This window comes from Pygocentrus nattereri, chromosome 26 (genome assembly GCF_015220715.1).
Source record: "Pygocentrus nattereri isolate fPygNat1 chromosome 26, fPygNat1.pri, whole genome shotgun sequence".
NCBI classification, from domain to species: domain Eukaryota; kingdom Metazoa; phylum Chordata; class Actinopteri; order Characiformes; family Serrasalmidae; genus Pygocentrus; species Pygocentrus nattereri.
The window spans coordinates 14,769,861-14,791,605 of NC_051236.1; the positions used below are offsets into that span (position 1 = coordinate 14,769,861).

At 38.1% G+C, this 21,745-nt stretch overlaps 1 protein-coding gene across 1 annotated transcript in view; it reads left to right on the forward strand.

The window, feature by feature from the left end:
• The window catches only part of LOC108427549 (copine-9), a 151,319-nt gene that overhangs the window by 33,804 nt on the left and 95,770 nt on the right, over positions 1-21,745 (forward strand). Inside the window, exons 5-7 of the mRNA XM_017697773.2 lie at positions 7,188-7,227; positions 8,324-8,326; positions 9,583-9,659. Coding sequence (XP_017553262.1) covers positions 7,188-7,227; positions 8,324-8,326; positions 9,583-9,659 — 120 coding nt within the window. The remainder of the gene's footprint in view (positions 1-7,187; positions 7,228-8,323; positions 8,327-9,582; positions 9,660-21,745) is intronic.

The window sequence follows — 21,745 nt, forward strand, 5'->3', positions numbered from 1 at the left end:
TGAAAATCATTAAGGGGCTGAATTATTGATACTCAGCACCCGTAGAGCACAAAGAAATGCTTGCTGCACCTCTATCATTTACTGGCTTTTACTTTCTTTCATGAAGAGATTTTTATTTTGTTACTAAATTTCTATGACTTATGATTCCTTCTTTGGCTTACTGGTCTGTTTTTGTTTTAAGTTAAGTTAAATGATACTTTTTTAATCCCACAAACGGGGAAATTCCACCTCTGCATTTAACCCATCTGTGAAGTGAAACACCACATACACACTAGTGAATACACACACACTAGGGGGCAGTGAGCACACTTGCCCAGAGTGGTGGGCAACCCTGTCCATGGCGCCCGGAGAGCAATTGGGGTAGGTGTCTTACTCAAGGACACCTCAGTCATGGGCTGTCGGCACTGAGGATGTGTTCAGTTGACCTCCATCTCTTGTATTGGTGCCACGAGGCAAGAGTGGAGACGCATGTAATTATCATTGCATTCTTCTTACCCAGGCAGGACCATCTATTCAATAAGTCATTGAATAAAAAGGTCATTTATTGATAGACCCTGGAGTGAGCATCATCCATTATAGGAGTTCCTACCCTTCCGGCTAGAGTCATGATTGATCAGAAGGTGCAGTTTATTAATAAGCTGGTGATAACTTCCATACAGTGAGGTGGGACAGTAGAATGTCTGTCGCTTTACCTGCATAGGATCCTCAGCACCCCCCACACATACACACACAGTTGGTATCCCTAAAGCCAGAAGGCATAGGAAATGTTTCTTAGAAGTATGTTCATGTAATGTTGGAGGAGGGGCTGCATGTGTGGAAATGGAGAAAGCGTGATATTATCTGTACAGTGTCACTGGCAGATAATTGCTTAAAATACATCAGGTTCAGAGATGCCCAGCACTGATATGATAATGCATGAATTAGCTGATATTTCTGTGCACAAATTATCTTAACAGTAGGTAGGCATAAGATGTTTCAAAGGAGAGAGCTTGGTATTTTCATTTTATTTCTTATTGTTGATATTTTTGCTTAAATATTAAGCCAAAATATTTGTATTAGTATGTTTTGAATTTACACGATTGCACTAAAAGGGTAGAGGTGGGTTGGGGGTGTGTGCTGAAGCAGACATCATTCCTAAATAAAAGGTGCATGCTATGTTGTACATGTTTGGACACAGTGTCAGTAACAAACGTAAGACAAGATTTTGGTTGTTCACGTGGAGTTATTTTACTGTTTCTATGATTAGACAACATATTTATAATCTTTGTTCATCTCAAGTATAAAGGGGAGGTATAATGAACAAGAACTTCTCCAGTACAGGTAAGATACCACTAGAAAATACAAATTCCAGCTAGATATGTAGAATGCAACAAAACAACAGAAGCAAAGAAAGAAAGTCAGAGCATACCTGTGATATCTGTAGCTGTAGGTTTCGAAATACTGAAAAAAAATAAAAACGAAAGCCTAAGTCCAAAGTAACAGTAAAAATTGAAGGAATGTAATGCCTAGGATGATCCTCCATTTTCTGTTGTCGAGGATGTTAGATTTCACCTACAGACACCCACGGTGGCATACACACTGTAATCATTTCAGTAAGATTATTTTAGGTAAATATTTATTGCCAGTTCAGTTTTGGTTATATTGAGTGCAGATTTTATTAATAATAAAAGTGTATTTTCTTCACTGCATTGTAGTTTTTATGTTTAGTATATTTCTTCAAAAGCTCAGTTTCAGTTTTTGGCTGGAATTTTGGTTTGGGTTTCGGCCAGGAATTTTTATTTTGATACATCACTACAAAAGGGCTTCAGGTCTTAGAAAACCACTGTGATATCATAGCTTTCACACAGTTGGACTTCAGAAGAACCAACTTTGGACAAAAGAGCATCAGGCTGAATGGCCACATACGTCACAGCCTCAGAAACTGACCTAAAATTACAGAAATAAAATGTGTTGCTAATGTTGTTGTTGTTGTTATTATTATTATTATTATTATTATTATTATTATTATTATGTGTGCAAACACCTTGTGCAAATAGCAAAAAAAAATGGTTACCAGACCAGGCTTGCAGAGAGTTACCAGCCTAGGCCTTGTGTCATATCAAAAGAAGTAAACTGAAAGACAGCAGTTGTGTTGGCATGTATTACATTTATGTCCGACCAATCCAACCAACTGAAACATTTGAATAATGTAAATTAAAAATTCTGTGTTGTCCATGCATATGTAGATCTTCTGCATTTTCATCATGGTGTCTCCCTATCAGGACTGATAAGTGAAGGTTATTACATTGCCTTTGCTGATGTTATTCTTAGCACTCCCCTCTTTTTCTATAAGCATGAACAGAGACCTTACAGGTATGGCTTTATCACTGATCTGATTGCAATTCAAATTCGAGTCTTGCATGCTGGGATTTGAGTAGATTAGCTTGCGCTCCTATGGCGCAGACATGGTAAATATAAAAAATGTGCATAAAATGTATTCAAATGAAGCGAACAGAATAGAGGAATTCAGCCTGTGATGAAACTCTTGAGTTTTAATGGTGTGTCAGTGTGATGAAGAATCTTCATGGCTGGGTTCTTCTTAACTGTCTGAAGAGCTGCTGCAGACTTATTTATTCCTGTTGTATTAAAATCTGATATGTGATGTACTAGGAATAGTTGCTGTTCTATGATTAAAGATCTAATGGGACATTTGATACTGTACCTACAGAGAAGGATATCTCTGACTTTCCCTTTTCCCATAATGCCCTCCCTGACTGGTTATCGGTAGCTTAGCCAGAACCTGCTGCTGTCAGAACAAAACCTCATATCTCCAGAATGATAACTTTACAAAAGGAAAAAAACATTTTAAATTTCGAATGGAAGTTAATGGAACTACATATTTTTCCATGCGTGTTTAGAGCACTTGTGTTGGTCTGTTCATCATGAAATTTTGGCACATTGTAAAGGTCAGCTGGTATTTTCAAATTCTGTAAAAATTTACAAAATGACAAAAATGGAGATACAAGCTTTTGTTCTGACAGCAACGACAAATATGCTACACAGCATGTTTTTCCTTAAGGGGTCCAAATTTTATATTTTTCATGTATTTTATTTCTGAAAAGTTACGTATATCTCTATCCTTTCAAATTAAACTAGCTGTTTTTGTGACTGTCCCTTCTAAGACTCATATATAAATGACCACTGTTCTGATTGATTGATTCCTTCACAAATTACAAATAATGAATGTCTTGGCTAAAATATTTAGAACAAACTGTTAAGTTCAGAATATCAGTAAATCAATCAGAAAAATTTAACATCATTCATCATCATTTGGATGGCTTTGGAAGGCTGTATTAATGCATTTGCATTGCAGCAGCCTATAATAGCAAAAAAGTTTATTATTCTTTGCTGTCACATCTGCTACTTATCACTGTGTTGTAGACTGTGTGCAGTAACAACACTCCTTATCACTTCAGTGTCTGCTGTGATTGAATGCTGTAAATTGAATAGGTGTATTTAAGGCTATGACCCAACAATAATGAATTCCAGGAAAGTGAACAGTACATTTTGAAACTATAACAATGTTTATATGATCCACCACAAGTAGATATTTTTTTTAATCAAATGAAAGCCTTTTATAAATACATTCTGTATCAGTCTGTAAATAGTAGATAATTATAGTCAAATGAAAAGCAATTTGACTGGCATGGCATTAACATCCATGGGACAATTCACAAATGCATGTCTGTTAGAGTTTTCCTCATTTGAAATAGTTAGTATCTTACAGAAATTTTGAACTTTACATTGCACACAATTCAGACTCAGAGTTTCGTCCCAGAATCGATCCATCTCTCTCTTAACTGGAAGTTATTCTGCCTTCTTCCTTTCAAAGGTCACATCAAAGCGATATTTCAGTGCTCCAATCATGCTGAACTGAAGCTCTATCTATCTGACAGCACAGCTGTAACTGGGCAGATAGGAGTGAGTCAGTCGCATCTGCAGGAGATATGAAGCTGTGACTCCATGCTGGGTGGGAAACTGTGTTCTTATTGTTGAGATTAGGAAAGAAAACTGGACACAGGGCATTGTGCTCGCCATAAGCAAATACAGCTGCAAAAGTAATTTAATTTCTCATTTCACTGTAGCACCTCTTAAAATTGGAACAGAAAAACGCTGTTACTCGCTCGCTGTGCCTTGTTTAAAGTCATTATTCACCCGAGTGTTTTGCTGGGTGTGTGTAACAGGACATTTTTTAATGGAAAAATGGTTTTGGTTAATGTTTTTTTTTTTTTGTCTGAATTACAGGGACCACCTCTGCTACATATTGTCATTGCTGTATGTAAATGAGCACCATTAAATTTTTGAGTGAGTTTATCATCCTTGTGCTAAATCTCATTTCAGCAGCGCTCGTGGGGCCTTGCACTGTGCCATAATTTCATTTTGATACAGCTACAAACCAGAAGAGCTCTTATTCACTGCAAATGTGAGAGAGAGAGAGAGAGAGAGAGAGAGAGAGAGAGAGAGAGAGAGAGAGCGAGCAAGAGAGAGGTGGGTAAGAGAGCAGTTAATAGAGAAAGTAGAAAGTGTGTGTGAAGGAGGGAGAGAACGAGAGAGAAAAGAGAAAACCTAAGAAAGAATGAGAAAACGGAGAAAAATAGAGAAAAATAGAGAATGTAAGAAAGAAAGAATGAGAGAAAGATTAGAAGAAAAAGGAGAGAGAAAGAGTGCGAGGGCGGGAGTGAGAGTAAAGGAAGAGAATAAAGAGTGAGAGGGAGAATGATAGTGTGAGGGAAAAAGAAAGAGCAAGAGAGAGTGACCAAAAAAATGAGAATGAAAAAGTTAAGTTGAAGATAAAAGGGAAGGTGGGGAACAGTAAAAAGGATGAGAAGAAGATAAAAAGACTAAGACAAAATGCATTTAAGATGGGGTGGATTACAGTGACCGCGCTTTAGAGAGATTTAGCTTGAAAGCTGATGGAAAAAGTGTAGCCGTTGACTCTACTGACTTCTTGAACATTCTTGCTTTCTCCTCACACCGAGTGAACAAGTGAATCACTGCATCCACATTGAGCATTCCCACCCTGTCCCAAGCACTATCCCCTTAGCTCCTGAGCGCTGTCCCGGTGAGCTGCTGCGCCTCCAGCCCTTCCATCATGCACTCCTTTGAGGTCTGGGCCTGTCACATGCTGCCTATCACATGAGCGGAGCTTTCCCATGTCCATCTGTCTGGTTGGTTCCGGCCTGACCAGAGAGACACACGGAGCGTGAGGATGAATTTAAATATATATCCATCCTGGTAAAAACAATGCTTCATACCAGGAAAAGCAATGTTTATCTGAAGTAAAACTTATATATAAAGCTTTATGAAGCTTGGACTGTGTGAATGTGTCTGTGCTAGAGATGCACCAGGAGGATAACTAATATAGTGTTGAGGGTAAGACCAAGTTTCTTTTTTGCTTTGAGCGCAGGGCAGATGAAACTTTGATGCAAGCTGCAAATGTTAGATGACTACCTCCTTGTTTCTACGCTTGCTGTCCAGTTTAATCAGCTCCACTTACTATATAGGTGCATTTTGTGTTTCTACAATTACAGACTGTAGTCCATCTGTTTCTCTGCATACTTTGTTAGCCCCCTTTTACCCTGTTCTTCAGTAGTCAGGACCCCCACTGACCCTCACAGAGCAGGTACTATTTGGATGGTGGGTGGTGGAGTGTTAGTGTGTGTTGTGCTGGTGCGAGTGGATCAGACATGGCAGTGCTGCCGGAGTTTTTAAACACTATGTCCACTCACTGTCCTCTCTGTAAGACTCTCCTACTTTGTCAGTCCACCTTGTAGATGTAAAGTCAGAGATGATAGCTCATCTGCTGCTGCACAGTTTGTGTTGGTCATCCTCTAGTCCTTTATTGGTGGTCACAGGACATGGCCCACAGAACACTGTTGACTGCATATTTTTGATTAGTGGACTTTTCTCAGTCCAGCAGTGACACTGAGGTGTTTAAAAACTCCAGCAGCACTGCTGTGTCTGATCCACTCAGACCAGCACAACGCACACTAACATGCTACCACCACATCAGTATCACTACTTTTGCTTTGATTTGTATAAATCAGTTACCATTTAATGGCATTTCATTATTTTCAAAGCTGTTACTGTCTGTAGCTTACATTACTATCAAGTGTGTGTAGTCTCTCCTAGAATCATATGAAAGTTGGTAGTTGGTGTATGTGCAATAAAAATATGGAATTAGAACAATGACGGACTAGTTGGTTAAAACACAAATAGATCGGGCCACAGTTCAGGTGTCCCCAAATTCCATGGACCATGTTCTTCAGACTAGATCACTGAAATTATTTTGAATATATATGAAATTATTTTCTTCCAAATGACTAATTATATTAGAAATATTGTCTTTAGTGCATTTCCACCTCACTATTTTTGGCTGAACATTAACTGCAAACAGCAGGTTATACTCTGTGGGAACTGTGATAAACTTTACTCTCACTGATATTTCCACTCTGCAGCATCAGAGTGTGGCCATACTGTCAGTTCGTATGTGCACAAAAGATAAAAAAAAATGTCATGATATTTATCAGCTGTAATTCCAACATTGTACCAGTAACAACAATTATTTTATCCCGTTTATCAGCGAGTGGTGTATCAGTCACCAATACATCTTGCACCCTTATGCTGTGTGTGTGTGTGTGTGTGTGTGTGTGTGTTTGTTTGAGCTCAGTGATAAAACAGCGTGTAGAATATGATGCTCCAGAAGATGTGAGAACAGATAGTGTGCGAGAAGAGAAAGAGCGAGCGAGGGAAGGAGACAGAGGATTCTTTTTGTCAAACACGAACAAAAATCATTGCGGAGTCTCATTCATGTCAGCTCCTAAGGGCTCCCTGTGGGAGCCTGTGGCCTGGAGGAAAATGGAGCATGTTCAAAGAAAAGAAATGAGTGCAATCTGTGGACCCTCTGCTCCTCATTTCACTCTCACTTCCCACCACACACACCCTAATGGGGATCATTTTCTTCTCTCTCTGTAATTACTTTTCAATCGCCTCTCTGAGACCTTTCCTGCGACTAATTATAATCCGGTTTAAAATAAAGTTTGCCCGTGTGTTTATGAGGACATTATTCCTCCAAGTCTTCATATCGCTGATGTATTTGAAGTGTTATTGCTAGTTTCTTCCATTCAGACATTTATTTTCTCTTTTAGGTACAATGTGGACACAAGAAGTTCAAACATCTCCAAACATGTAAGCAACTTTGTATATATTTTTTGTATATATTTCTTGTTTTATTTATTTATTTATTTATTTATGTTTGTTTGTTTGTTTATGTGAATATTGATTTGTTTTTTTATCTTTAACATATTGATAATGTGACCTACACAGTGCAGTCATTTGTAAATGTTAGTTGCTAAATTCCATGAGCAGCACACCTGTCTTAATGTAATGAATGATTGAGTAGCCAAACTCCGGTATTGGATGGTAACTGTAAGTGTTGGGCTTCCTTGAGGAGAGAGATAACTCACTGACAAACATATCTGTCCAACAATATGTTGTTTAATTGCTTGCTTTTCTTTATTCTGCTGAAACAAATAGCTTTCATACAACAAAGTGCAAAAGCTTGAGACCACCCTTCATATTTATTTCCACTCAAACGGGCATTAAGTACAATTAGCTCATTTTTCAGTAGATATTTCTGAAGAGGTTAAATATAAGATAATGCATTTATTAAGGGAAAATCAAAGGCAAATTTGTGCAGAAACAGGAAAACAATCATGCAGACTGGTAGACAGCCTAAACTTTCACTATCAGATAATCAATGCTTAAAGCTTTCATCTTTGAGACAGGAGAAAATACAGCTCCACTCTTGCTTCAAATCTGAAAAACCAAGATGCTGATGGTGTTTTCAAAATGATGAACTGGTCACCACAGAGTCCAGACCTCAGCATCACTAAATGTGTTTGAGATTATCTGGACCATGAAAAAAGAAAATACAACCCATCTCTGAGACTGAACTTTGGAGGTGTGCAAAAATACATACAAACATATTTCTCTACAATAATTGTTTCTTCAGCTGTCTGCAACTTAAGTGCTTACCATACATGTACATACACATATATGTGTTCTGTGTAGATTGATTGGTGTTTATTGTGTATTTTTTCTGTATTTCTATTGCAATTTAGAGAGAAATAGATTGAATTGATTGGGTTTAATAAGAAATTTATTGGGCATGTTGTACTTACTGCCAGCCCTTTGATTCTTGTTCTGTTTTGTTTGACTTTTATATTTGATATTTACCTTCTTTCTCTCTTTTGTCCTTTTTTTGCTTTTCATGGATGAGCAGAAAGTGAGTACCCCAGCAGAAACAGCCATGTGTGTGTGCTTGTGTGTGTGTTTATGAGAGAGTAAGCACTCCCAATATTTTTCCGGAAATACCATGACACCTCCGGGATTGCCTTTTCTGGGGCTGAAATGAGGAAGAACAAATGAAGCATAAACAGGTTGAGCAGATTAGTGTGCTGAGCATTCTGTGCTTAAACCAGTTAGCAGCAGTAACAGTTAAAATAAGTGTCCCTGAGCATCTTATCCAGTTAAAGGTGCAGAATTGAGCTCTACTGTTGGGACCCATGTTGAAGTCCCATTGGTGCTATTTGCTATTTTACAAATATCACTATCCCCCTCTCTGTAACACAAATGATGCACCATCAGATCTGGCATTTAGTGTTCTCCTCCAGGCACACAGAGCTGCTCCTGTACAGCAGCCAGCAGTGTAAGCAGTGCAGGGGCAGGAAGGCACAGGCAAGCCTTTCTTTACATGATGGCTAAAGACCATGAGGAGAACATTGGGTAATTTTATAAATAATTTATTATTTACAAAACAATAATGGTAAGGAGTATTTCATAACCAAATGCTAATAAAATACAATAAATAAATAACTCATTTTATAATAATAATAATATTAGTTATAAATATGATATTTTTTCAAGTTATTTTTTTCAAATTTTTTCAATTTTCTTCAATTTTTTTATAACTTATATACAATGTTGTTAGCTTCTTCAAGATAGTTGTCTCCATATTATTGCTGTTGAAAGAAAACTTTGTGTCTCTGAAACGTTAACTTAGGAAAAAGACAAAAACATTCTTACCATGTGCCAATGTAACATAAAAATGTGAATAATTTAAAATTTCTATAGGAAATAGGCATTTTCAACTGAAGTTAAAAGGGTTTTGGTTTTCTTATAACAATGATTATAATTTGCCCCAATATTTGTAGATACATTTTGTAATAATTACAATATTTCCTAATATATTGTCACTGTCAGGACAGAACATTGTATCTCCAAAACTGCCACTTTACCAGAGAGTAAAAAAACATTTGTAACTTTTGATGTAAGTTCATTTATCAAGATTGTATTTTGAATAATTTCAGCCCTTTTCTATTGGATTATTCATTATGAAATTTTCACATGAAGTAAAAGATTTTAAAATTATGTAAAAACCTAGCAAATGACAAAGTGGAGGTCCACGGTTTCATTTTGACATCGACGATATGTTTCCATCTCCAGAAGTGAACATCTTTTAATATGAGCCTGTTGGTTTAGGATTTCCTGGGCCAGACGTTTTGCACACTTGGGGAAATCATTGGCTCCACAGGCAGTCGCATGGAGAGAACATTATCGTGAGTACATTCATTCTGATTCATACGTTCTGATTCATTAACTGCAAATTACTGAATCATTTGTTAAACTCAGCATTGCTGTAATTTAATTGAATTGGTTTGGAACAGTAGTGATTAAGTGTGTCTGTATTTAAATTCAGTGAGTCGTTGACTCTGATTGAATGCTTTTTTCATTTGGTCTCAAATCTGTGGCACTTACTGTGTAGACAATAGCCTGAGCAGTTATGTGTATTCTGGTGTATTTGAGTTTTTCACATATAAAATTAAATTTTGCAGCTCAGTTCCAAAGTGCATTTGCATGGTGTGGTTCCCTGGAGCTTATACTTAGCTTGTGCAGAGTACATTTGAGTTTCATAATATGTAAAATGTTGCTTTGCAGCTTATGGATAGTGACAAGCGCATGATGCAAAGTTGGTCATAAAAATATTTCTTTCTTTCTTTTTTTTTGACTGGTCAAAAGGTTTAAAAAGGGAATAGTGCTCTGATCTAGTGTCTTGAACTCATATCTTCATCCCAGTATTTTTTTGGGGTTACGTTTGTGCTTTTTGACATAAGCGTTTTAAAGCAGACCTGGGAAATCCATTGTGTTCTGTGTAGCAGAACACAATGGAGTTCTCATTGTGTGGGAGAGATGTTCACACTGATGATTGGCTCTTCTCATCTATATGCAAATATTCAGACGAGTTTATTTATTTATATATTTATTTATCTATGGAAAAAAGCAAAGAAGGCGTGATTGCCAGAGTTAAAACAGTTACTGTTCTGACTGATCATCAATGTCTAAAAGTTTATAGACACATGATATTTTATTACACATGATAAAAGAAGCCAGTTGAATGTCTAAGTAACACTAGGCCTCACTTGCCTCAGATAGGGTCATGGTTCATGATTGCACTATTAGAAAGAGACTGGGCACAAAGTGGAAACTTTTGGAAGATCGGGGTCCCATTAAATCTGGCATAAAGCTAATACAGCATTCCGCAATAAGAACATCATACCAGCAGTCAAACTTGGTGATGGCAGTTTGATGGTGTAAGGATGCCTTGCCGCTTTATGGCCTGGGGGACGTGCCACAATTGATGGAACTATGAATTCTGCTCTTTATCAGAGACAAGAGACAAGAGCAAGTGCACCTCTGATTGGCTCAAAAGAAAGGTTTTGGAATGGAGTGTCAAAATTCCTCAAGAGCAATGTGAAAGATTGACCTTGAATTGTAGGAAGTATTTGGTAGCAGTTGTTGTTGCTCAGTTTGTTCAGTATTTTGTTCAGTTAACTTTTTCACAAGGGCAATATAGGTGTTGAGAATTTTTTTTTCAATAAATGATCATTTTAAAAAAATTCTATATTTGTCATTTAGCTTGACAAATATTAAAAATATGTGAAATCCAAAGGGGGGGAATACTTTTCCTCAGCTACAGAGACTACGCTTGTGCATGTCATTACATACATCTGTTGTTCTATTGACTGTACATGAGCTCAACTACCGTGTAAGTTAAATCCTGTTGTCTGTAACCAACAGGCTGCAGAGCAGCAAAATATCAAAGAGGCATGGTGAAATATCTCCAGATGATGAAACTAGAATGTGCTTCTCTTCACCCATATGATTAAGGATGATAACACTTTCGTTAATACCAAATAAGCTGTTGCTACCTCACACTTGAGGCTCGTTTTAAATTGCCGTTTCAATCAGATGTAACCCCTCTGGTGCCTCTTGTAATTGTTTCTTGCATTAAGTTTATGCTGGCCTTGCATATTCTTAAGAAGAATAGCAGGAACTCGGGCGGTTTGATCAGATCCCTGATGGATGTGGTTATTGTGCATTAGATGTAGGGCACCACACCACAGGCCAAACACTGTTGACCCTGCTCTCTCTCTCTCTCTCTAGCTAATAAGCTATTTCCTTATTAATTCTAACACAGTGGGAATAGTGTAACATCAATTCAGGGCAATTTTATGTAATAGAGAACTTTAGAGTTTTACAAGCAGGGATATCATTAGGATTTTCAATGTCTATAATGATACTAGTTTTGTTGTTTTTTTGGTTTTCTGATAACTTTCTACATTAAATAAAGAGATATTACTGAATTAAACTTTCCTACATTTCCTACATTTGGTCTGTTGCCTCACAGCACGATGGGCTCTGGCTCCTTCCCACAGTCAGCAAAGCTGATTGGACCTGCTAAATTGCCCTTAGGTGTGAGTGTGTTTATGAATGTATATGTCTGTCTGTCTGCCCTGTGATGAACTGGTGAGCTATCCAGGGTGTTTCCTGCCTTCTGCCCCAGTGACCACTGGGATAGGCTCCAGCACCACCCACGACCCAGAAGGATAAGCAGCTTAAGCAGTGTGTGTTTGTTTCTTAGCATTTAGCAGTATTTTAGCACTTTTATCAAGTCCTACAGTATGCATTTCTATACTTAACCAAATCCTTAAGCTCATGTTCACTCAGATTTTGTAAATTGGTACTGCACGTTCAAAAACATGACCCAAACAAGAACCACTGAAACATACCATTCTAGTTCTGGGTCGTTTTCCACTTGCTTGTGAGAGCTGAACTGTTGAAAGAAAAATTAAAGATTTAATATTCTTTTGGTCATTTTAGGCTTCTCTAAATCTAATTTGGCTAATTGGCTACCTTATTTGCATATCTGAACTTATTAGCTGATGTAAAGCAATATACTGCACAGTTATGCACACACTAACTTAGACTAGTGTCAGCAATTACACTGAATTGTGTCAAACAAAGCTCATATTTTTCTCTGTCAAGTGTAAAAATATGAGCAAAGGCACTCATTCTGTGGAGGCTGAATCTGTGCTTCTAACAAGAAAGCATGCACAAATGTCTTAATTCAAGTCATAATAAAATATCCCCTCTTCTGCTTACAAACATGAATCAATTGTTGAATAAAAGTGTAGAATCTGCACTTTCCACAGAATGCTTTATTTCAATAAGCTAAAAGTAAGAATAATTAAAACAAAACAGAAGAAAACACATTCAATGCATATATGTCATGGAGGGTTCATCTCAAGATTTTTTTGTGCTTTAGGGATAGAGGCACATTTTTGCGTAAACAGCACACCATGCTGCTATCTGAAAAGTGCTTAAGTGCCAGGTCTTTCAGTCTGATGGAGAGTTCATCGTCTTTCACTGATACCCTCATTGTTCTCATATGCAGGGGCTGATAGCTCAATTTACCATAATGATCATATTTTCCACTTTTCCACCGATGTTCTCTCAAATTACTGATTCTTGTAGGCTGGATGCTACACCACAGGTTGTCCTTAACCCCTTAACAGGCTGGGGTCTGCCAGCAGACCCATAGTTTTATTACACTCTAAAGAATATACCTAAATATATAATAAAGCAAGCAGTTTTAGGGTTTTAAAGATCACAAGTAATTATCACAGCACCCTTTCTAATGAGAGGATTCAGTTACACACACAGCTTGTATAATCTCTATAGAAAAGCACTGCCAATAGAATAGGAAGCTCTGGATCAGCTGCACATGAGCATAAGGTCACTATACCCAAAGGCAAATGGTTAGTGGGATATAAAGTCTCCTAGTATTGGGCTGTAGAACAGTGGAACTGCGTTGTTTTGAGTGATGGCGTTCCAGCCAGAAATAATCATACAAGATTTTGTTGTTTTGACTCGGCACTCCAGCACATGAGAACTTTGAAATAAAACAATAAAAAGAGAATATCATAAAGTGGCAAAAGTGACAATTGCAACTATTCTGGTTATTACTGTAAAGGGACACATTAAAATTGTAGCCATTGAAAATTTTTGGCTGAACATGTTTAAAAGTGCTACTTTTGGTTTTCGGCCAAAAGAGAAACAGTTGAAAAATTTGCAAATACGTGTCAAAATCTAACACTAAATTAACAGTTCAAATGCTAATTAATAAAATTTGAAACAGTGATTTAAAACGCTGAAGACACATTCAGTTCAGCAGCACATAAATATTGAAATATCAGCTTCTATGAGTCACATTAGAGAAGTTCATGCCAAGGATCAAGACAGAGTACAGCAACCAAGAGTGACAGGTTTGATGTGGACAATATGTAGCAAAACATCAGATGTGTAAAGTCTGCTGGATTTCACAAGCACATCCTGTGTATACTGTTATATTTAAAAAGGAAAATTAGAAGTAAAATTAATAACAGTAATAACTTCTTTTTGGTTTTCCTTTCAACCAAGTTTGTCCTGAGTTTGAATTTGAGTTTTGGGCAAGTTTTGACCAAAATGTAGGAGTTAGCTCTTAACTGGTCAATTTGAAAACAAAACACCTTTATGGTAACAAAACATGTATAATGCTGAAGCTTTCATAGTAGTGTAAGACATTATAACACAAAAAAAACCTTTATGTGAAGAGAAGTGATTTAAAACAAACAAAAAATGCTATTGACAGAAACAACAGCATCACTAAGAATGCAGAGAAACTGTGCCTCAGTTTTATGTCATCGCACAAGACTTTGTATAATGAAATAAAACTGCCTGTGCTGCCTAGATTTTACAGTAATATTCTAAATACAGCTATTCTAAATACATTTTTTTCTCTGAAAAAACGACTGCTTAAAGTAAAATATTATTTGGCAATATTAGTTGTTTAGACTTTTTCATTGGGCTTTATTATTAGAAAAGATAACACTGTGAGAACATATTGATAAATTTGTGTGACAGTCTTTGCAGTGGCTACAGTGCTAGTTTGAATAATACATAATTAATTATTCTTTATTCATTATTAATTATTCTGGAACTTTAGCTATTTGAACAGCACAGTATTGTTTGAGAATGTTCTTGTTAGTTTCCCTCACGGCCCCCCCACAGGCAAAATAATTTAGCTGTAACTATTAGTACTGTATTTACACTGTATCTAGTAAGACTATATTACAGACTTTGTGTTTCTACGTATTTCATATGAGTTTTACTTTTATACACGCAAAGCCCACATTTTTGGATCTGTATCCCTTTTTTTGTTATTTCAACCCCTCTATCCAGTTTGTCTCTTGCTCGCTCCTCTTCTCACTCCCTTTCTCAAAAGTACATGAAATGCCCAGCTCACTTGACAGCCATGTTTCTATGGTAACTGAGAACATGTGTCTCCATCTCTGGCTATCACAGAATTTAAGTTGAGTGAATTCTTTCCTTTTTTCCAATTTTCATGTTTTTTCTTTTTTTCTTTTTCATCTTGCAATCTTTTGTTCCTAACAATAGATCAGAGGGCTATAGAGTAAAAGCACATCAGAGAGCAGAGCTTTATCACTGTTGAGCTCTTTACTAGACAAAATCTCTTTCGTGCAGAGATGGTGAAGAACTGTTCAGGTAACTTCTAAAGCAGCAGGTCTCTGAGAGTTCAGCCTTCAGCTCAGTGCAAACAAACGTCTTCGATGACTTCATTTCTGATAACACCATTTTACTGTTCTCTCTATAAGTTTGCTGATACTTTGATGTAAATTTTATAGCTACATAAATGTGGGCAGTATGATGATGCATCATCAGTACGTTTTAATCTGTCACAGTTACATCACGGTGCACTTTTCCGAGTGTGCTCTATGTTACGGATCGTCAGTAGGTCTAGAAGTCTGAAAAAATAAATGTATTATATAGTCTATAGTTTATTAGATAGTCTATTAACCAAAAATATCCAGTCAACAGCGTCCTGTGACCACTGTTGAAGGACTAGAGGATGATTAGCTCCTACTGTACAGCAAGAAATGAACTATTGTCTCTGGCTTTACATCTACAGGGTGTACTAGCAACACAGCTGCGTCTAATATAGTGGACCGTGAGTGGACACAGTGTTTAAAAACTCCAACAGCACTGCTGTGTCTGATCCACTCGTACCAGCACAACACACACTAACACATCCCACCATGTCAGTATTACTGCAGTGCTGAGAATGATCCACCACCATGCAAATAGTACCTGCTTTGTGAGGGTCCATGGGGGTCCTGACCACTGAAGAACAGGGTGTGTAATTTAAAAGCATTTTTCAAATGTGGTATTATTATTTTGCTGGTGCAATTTTTCTAATAGAACATTACAAATACATTTTTTTGTCATCTTCAAGACTCTGTCTCTCTCTTTCTTTCTTTCTTTCTTTCTTTCTTTCTTTCTTTCTTTCTTTCTTTCTTTCTTTCTTTCTTTCTTTCTTTCTTTCAGACATGCATTTTGCTTTGTGTCTTTCTTATCTTACCTTATATTCATGGTTATATATGTCATAATGTCTTTGTAAAACCTGCTTGCTGTATTATATTTCCACAGTCCTGCCCTTTTTTACTGGACTAGAATGAATACCACTGATGTGTTTTTTTTATGTCTTATATGACATTTATCTAATGACTCTTTAAGATGGTAGAATTATGATGTATTTGAAGCCCAAAGTGTAATGTTCTTCAAATTGATTTTTCCCATGTTACTGCATACATGTTGTAAGATGCTCTTAGTTCTGGCAAAATATATCATTAAATGTGTAGCATGGATTGTAGCTTGTAGTTTTGTGGCTCTGAGACCATTCATGAAATGAAATGTGATACATTTGGGTCCACCCTGACCACAGGGGCAGCAATTACAGCATTTTTGGCCTACGCAGACACAAACAAACACACACACACCCACACACACACACACACACACACACACACACACACACACACACACTGTCCTACACACGCAGCCTTTTTCATTATTTAACAGGTAGCAGCCTCTGACCTATATAAAATGGAAGCAATTTTTCTAGTTTAATTTATTTCTATCCCCTCTTCCAGTTTAATGACACTAGCATACAGAAACTCTCTCTCTCTCCTTCCTTCAAGATTAGAAATTCAAATTGATTTGCATGAAAAGCCAGCAGAATATTTTTGAGAGTTGCTTTCTGTGGCTTTGATTGAAATGCTCCAGAAGGAAGAGAAGGAGTAAAGAGAGGGAGATTTCGACACTCCTGTCTGCTCAGCAGGAACTCGTGGTCCAGAGTGGTTAAAGTTCACAATTGGACCTTAAGACCACTGTTGTAACTTTTGTAAGTATATTTATATTGTTTGTACCTTGATGAGAAAAACACCTTTATTTCTAACAGTGTAACGGTGCTATGCTAAGTCCAGTATTCCAGTTTTTTTTTTTCAAATTTTATTTTAAATATTTTTGAGATGTGAGAGTGAAAGGGTTAACTCTGCTCTAACTCTGCTCTAAGCAGACTTTGCAGCAAGCATAGCTACTGTCCTTGGCAGTTTGCACAAACAACTTGCTCCTCTTATCGGGACAACATTCTGTCCAGAACCATTTGTTCTCTTTAGTAGGTAAGATTATCGTACACAGAGCAGAAGCCCCCCTCCTTTGGGCAGTTCCAGTGGTCCGTGAGTGTCAGCTTAGCATTTCATGACTGTTAGACAACTTATTTGGGTCCACCCTGTTTGCTTGTACGCAACAGGGCAGGACGTGTTTGTATAAAAGAAGGAGTGCCCTTCTTTCTTTGTGCAGAAGACTTAATAAACTCTTTGATTGATTAAGAGAGTCGTTCTGTCTTCCTGCACCGAGCGCTCTTGCTGCAGCTGAGACTTTTCACAGGACAGGTGATCCACTCTCTGGTTCCTCTTCATGAACGGACCAAAAACGGCCGGTCCTTTCATAGAGAGATGAAGGAAGTTGGCAGGAGTACTGTGAGGCTAGTCGCATAGCGAAAAGAATGGTGGCAAAGGGTCAGGCCTATGATGAGCTGTATGAGAGGCTAGACAGTAAAGAAGGAGTAAAGGACTTGTATCGCTTGGCTAAACAGAGAGATAGAGCTGGAAAGGATGTACAGCAGGTTAGGCTGATAAAGGATAGAGAGGGAAGTGTACTAGTGAGTGAACAGAGAGTGTATAGAAGGTAGATGGAAGGAGTACTTTGAAGAACTAATGAATGAGGAAAACGAGAGAGAGAGGAGGACAACAGGGGGAGAAGTGCAGAGAATTGGTAAGGTGGAAGTGGTAAGGTGGCAGCTTTAAAAAGGATGAAGAATGGAAAGGCAGTTGGTCCAGATGACATACCTGTGGAGGTATGGAGATGTTTAGGAGAGAAGGCAGTGGACTTTTTAACCAGGTTGTTTAACAAAATCCTGGAGAGTGAGAGGATGCCTGATGAGTGGAGAAGCAGTTTACTGGTCCCCATTTTTAAGAACAAGGGTGATGTGCAGAGCTGCAGTAACTACAGAGGTATAAAGTTGATCAGCCACACCATGAAGGTATGGGAAAGAGTTGTTGAAGCAAGGCTAAGGCGAGAGGTCCAGATCAGTGAGCAGCAGTTTGGTTTCATGCCCAGAAAGAGTACCACAGATGAACTTTTTGCATTGAGAGTGTTGGTAGAGAAGTACAGAGAAGGTCAGAAGGAGCTACATTGTGTCTTTGTGGATCTAGAGAAGGCATATGATAGGGTGCCAAGACAGGAACTGTGGTACTGTATGAGGAAGTCAGGTGTAGCTGAAAAGTAGGTTAGGACATGTATGAGGATAGTGAGACAGTGGTGAGGTGTGCAGTTGGAGTGACAACTTTGAGCCCCTTCTTGTTTGCAATGGTGATGGAAAGGTTGACAGACGAGGTCAGGCAGGAGGCTCCATGGACCATGATGTTTGCAGATGACATTGTAATCTGTGGTGAGAGTAGAGAGCAGGTGGAAGAGAATCTGGAGAGGTGGAGGTTTGCACTGGAGAGGAGAGGAATGAAGGTCAGTAGAGACAAGACGAAATACATGTGTGTGAATGAGAGGGAGGCAGGTGGAAAGGTGAAGATGCAAGGAGTAGAGGTCATAAAGGTGAACGACTTCAAATATATTGGGTCAACCATCCAGAGCAATGGACAGTGTAGAAAAGAGGTGAAGAAGAGGGTGCAGGCAGGATGGAGTGGGTGGAGATGGGTGTCAGGGCTGATGTGTGACAGAAGGATAGCAGCAAGAGTGAAAGGGAAGGTTTACAAGACAGTAGTGCGTCCTGCTATGATGTATGGTTTGGAGACTGTGGCTCTGTCTAAAAGACAGGAGGCTGAGCTGGATGTGACGGAGATGAAGATGCTGAGATTTTCGTTGGGAGTGACAAGGATGGACAAGATTAGAAATGCGCAGATCAGAGGGACAGTGAAGGTGGAGCAGTTTGGAGATAAAGCCAGAGAGGCCAGGTTGAGATGGTTTGGACATGTGTTGAGGAGGAATAGTGGATATATTGGTCAAAGAATGTTGGAGATGGAGCTGCCGGGTAGAAGGAGAAGAGGTAGACCTCAGAGAAGGTTTATGGATGTAGTGAAGGTGGACATGGAGATTGTTGGTGTAAAAGTAGAGGAGGCAGTGGATAGGACAAGATGGAGGCAGATGATCCCCTGTGGCAACCCCTAAAGGGAGCAGCCGCAAGAAAAAAAGAAGAAGATTTTAAATATTTTGAGATGATAGCTCATGTGTGTCTCATTCATGATTTCTCAGTATTAGTAAGACATCTGATTAAATATTGAAAGGCCATATGCAGCCATGCTTGATGTGCCTGTGCAGAGTTTGACTAATATTGTAGTAACTGGCGCAGCGTCGGATGTTTGATCTGGCTCCACAGTCAAAAAAACAGTTCATTTCAGTTCATTCTTTTATTCCATATGTGAGAGCGTTCTTTATTCATATTTGAACAGACCACCAGATCCACCAGAGTGCAACAGATTTTTTCGATTCCCTGCTGTCAGAGGCTTTCTGGTCTTTTTCTGTTGAGTGTTGCTGGAATAGTGTGAATTCAGCGGTGTGTTAATGTGGGGGTATTCTGTCGACCTTTTCTGATTAAGCTGTCTCTGTTTCTGTGTCTGTTTTAGTTCAGGATATTCCTCTAAAACTACTGTGTGTTGCCATGGAGAATTCACTTTAGTGCATGTGTGAATTTCATTTGTGCTTGTGTTGTTTGTAGGAGCCTTTTGTTGCTTTTCTGTTCAGATATGTGGGTTGTAGTGCGTTCAGTTCTAACATTTCTGTGTATGAATAGGAGAAAATGAGGTGCATGTTTTAAAAACAACTAGGCTGGACAAGCTATACAGAATGTTGGCAGAAATCCCAGTCAGTTAATGAGAAATTGTAGCTCACGACTCAGCTTTTGTAAAATATGTACATTTAGAGTGTGTTATTAATTTCAAATGATATTTGTTTCTTATGTATGTGAAAGGTCACATTGTTAGAAGAGATCGGGTTGTTTTTAGCATTTTGTCTCCCACAGCCTTACAGCTACATTAAGCATTCATGGTTAATTTGTCTCTTAACTTTAGAGAGAGTTAAGGTGGTTTATCTTTTTTCTTTGGGCTCTAGAAGTTTCCAACTCTGTCTCTCTGTTTCTGCCACTGACTAGCTTCTGATTCAATATCAGAAATATCAGGAATGCTAGCACTGGAAGATGCCTTTGGCTTCTCCCTCAGGGTCGCAGTGGGGTGCTGGAGCCTATCCTAGCTGTCATTGGGTGGAAGGCAGGATACACCCTGGACAGGTCGCCAGTCCATCGCAGTGCAAATAATTTATAAATTGGAAAAAAATTCTCTCTTTGGGATTTCAATTTGGGATCAAATGCTAATATTTAAGCTATTTGAGGTTTGTTTTATGTCATTATTATGTTGTATATTATTTTGTATTTTTGATTATATTGTGTAATTTTATTGTTATTTAGGCAAAGGCTTTATATAAGCCTATTAGGTTTTTTCCCTCTCTCTGCACTGTGTTATCTTAGTCTATCCATGTGTATTTTAAATTGTGCAAAATAAGCTAAACTAAAAAACTAAACTAAATGTAGAACAAATACAATTTTTTTTCAATCACTAACCCACAAAAACTGATACTCTAAACCCATCAATTACCAAAAGTAAAACTCTTTTATCCAAAGTGTAGGCAATGTGCACTCAGTTCTCTCAGTACTCACACATTACAGAGCTCCAAAACACTTTACATGATTTTTATTGCAGACCACAGCTAGCCTTATGCTATGGTGCAGGAATCTCCGCTATACAATACACAAAACTTTGAGTGCTATTAAACAAAATTAACACACTGCTGTCATAGTTTACACATTAAAAAGCTTAATGTGTTAGCAAACATTTTTAAATAAGCATAATGATGTATTCTAGATTAGATGCCTCCAGAAAGGAGTTCAATCCTGCCTTTTTTGCTTTTACATACTGCAATGTGTATCTTTGCAGGTGGGAATAGAAAATATTTTGCAAATATATTCTAATTTGATGAGGGTAGATTTTTTTTCCTTCTGGCAAAATCAGGAAGAACCCACTATAGACATGATCTCACATCTTCTGGCCAGGAATATCTCCATTACAGTATTGAAACAGACAGAACCTTGAGACACAATAAAACTACACTGAATAAGAAATTGTGTTTTAGCACTTGTAAAAAAAAAAGTAATAAAAATGTAGTCAATTAACACTACCCTCATTCAAATGAACCACAACCTTCTCTGGTAACAAATTCTTAAACTTCTAATAGAATAAGTGAGTTGCTCATAATTAGTCACCTTGCTGGACTGACACCATTAAATCAAAAAGCGTACCCTTCTCACACGCAAACTCCACAAAAGTCTGACTGGCAGTTTTTGAAAGATTACGGAATTTTGGGCGATAAGGGCCAACTCATAAGCCCTTAAAATAGTGGCTTTTAATGAGTCATAATTAAGACCATCTTCAAGAGACAAAGCAGAGCAAACTTCCTGGGCTTTCCCGGTTAATTTACACTGCAACAAAAGCAGCCAAACCTCTCGGGGCCAGCGTAAGGCAGCAGCTATACACTCAAATACACCAAAATAAGAATCAACCTCGATCTCCCTAAAAGTTGGAACCAAATGAATTTGCTTACTAACATCAAATTCACTTGGGCTTACAAGAAGAAGGCAACTCAGGGAATGACGACGGGCCATTTAAAACAAACACAGGAGAGGTTGGAACCGGATTCACAGGAGACATAAGAGCCTGTGGTGCTGAAGGCAAATCGTTGACCCGACGCCTGAGCCTCAAAAGTAGGAGAGTGTTTAAACGCCTCTATACTAAACTCCATCACAATGACCCGAACACCCCCCACCACAAACATACCACCAGCCAGA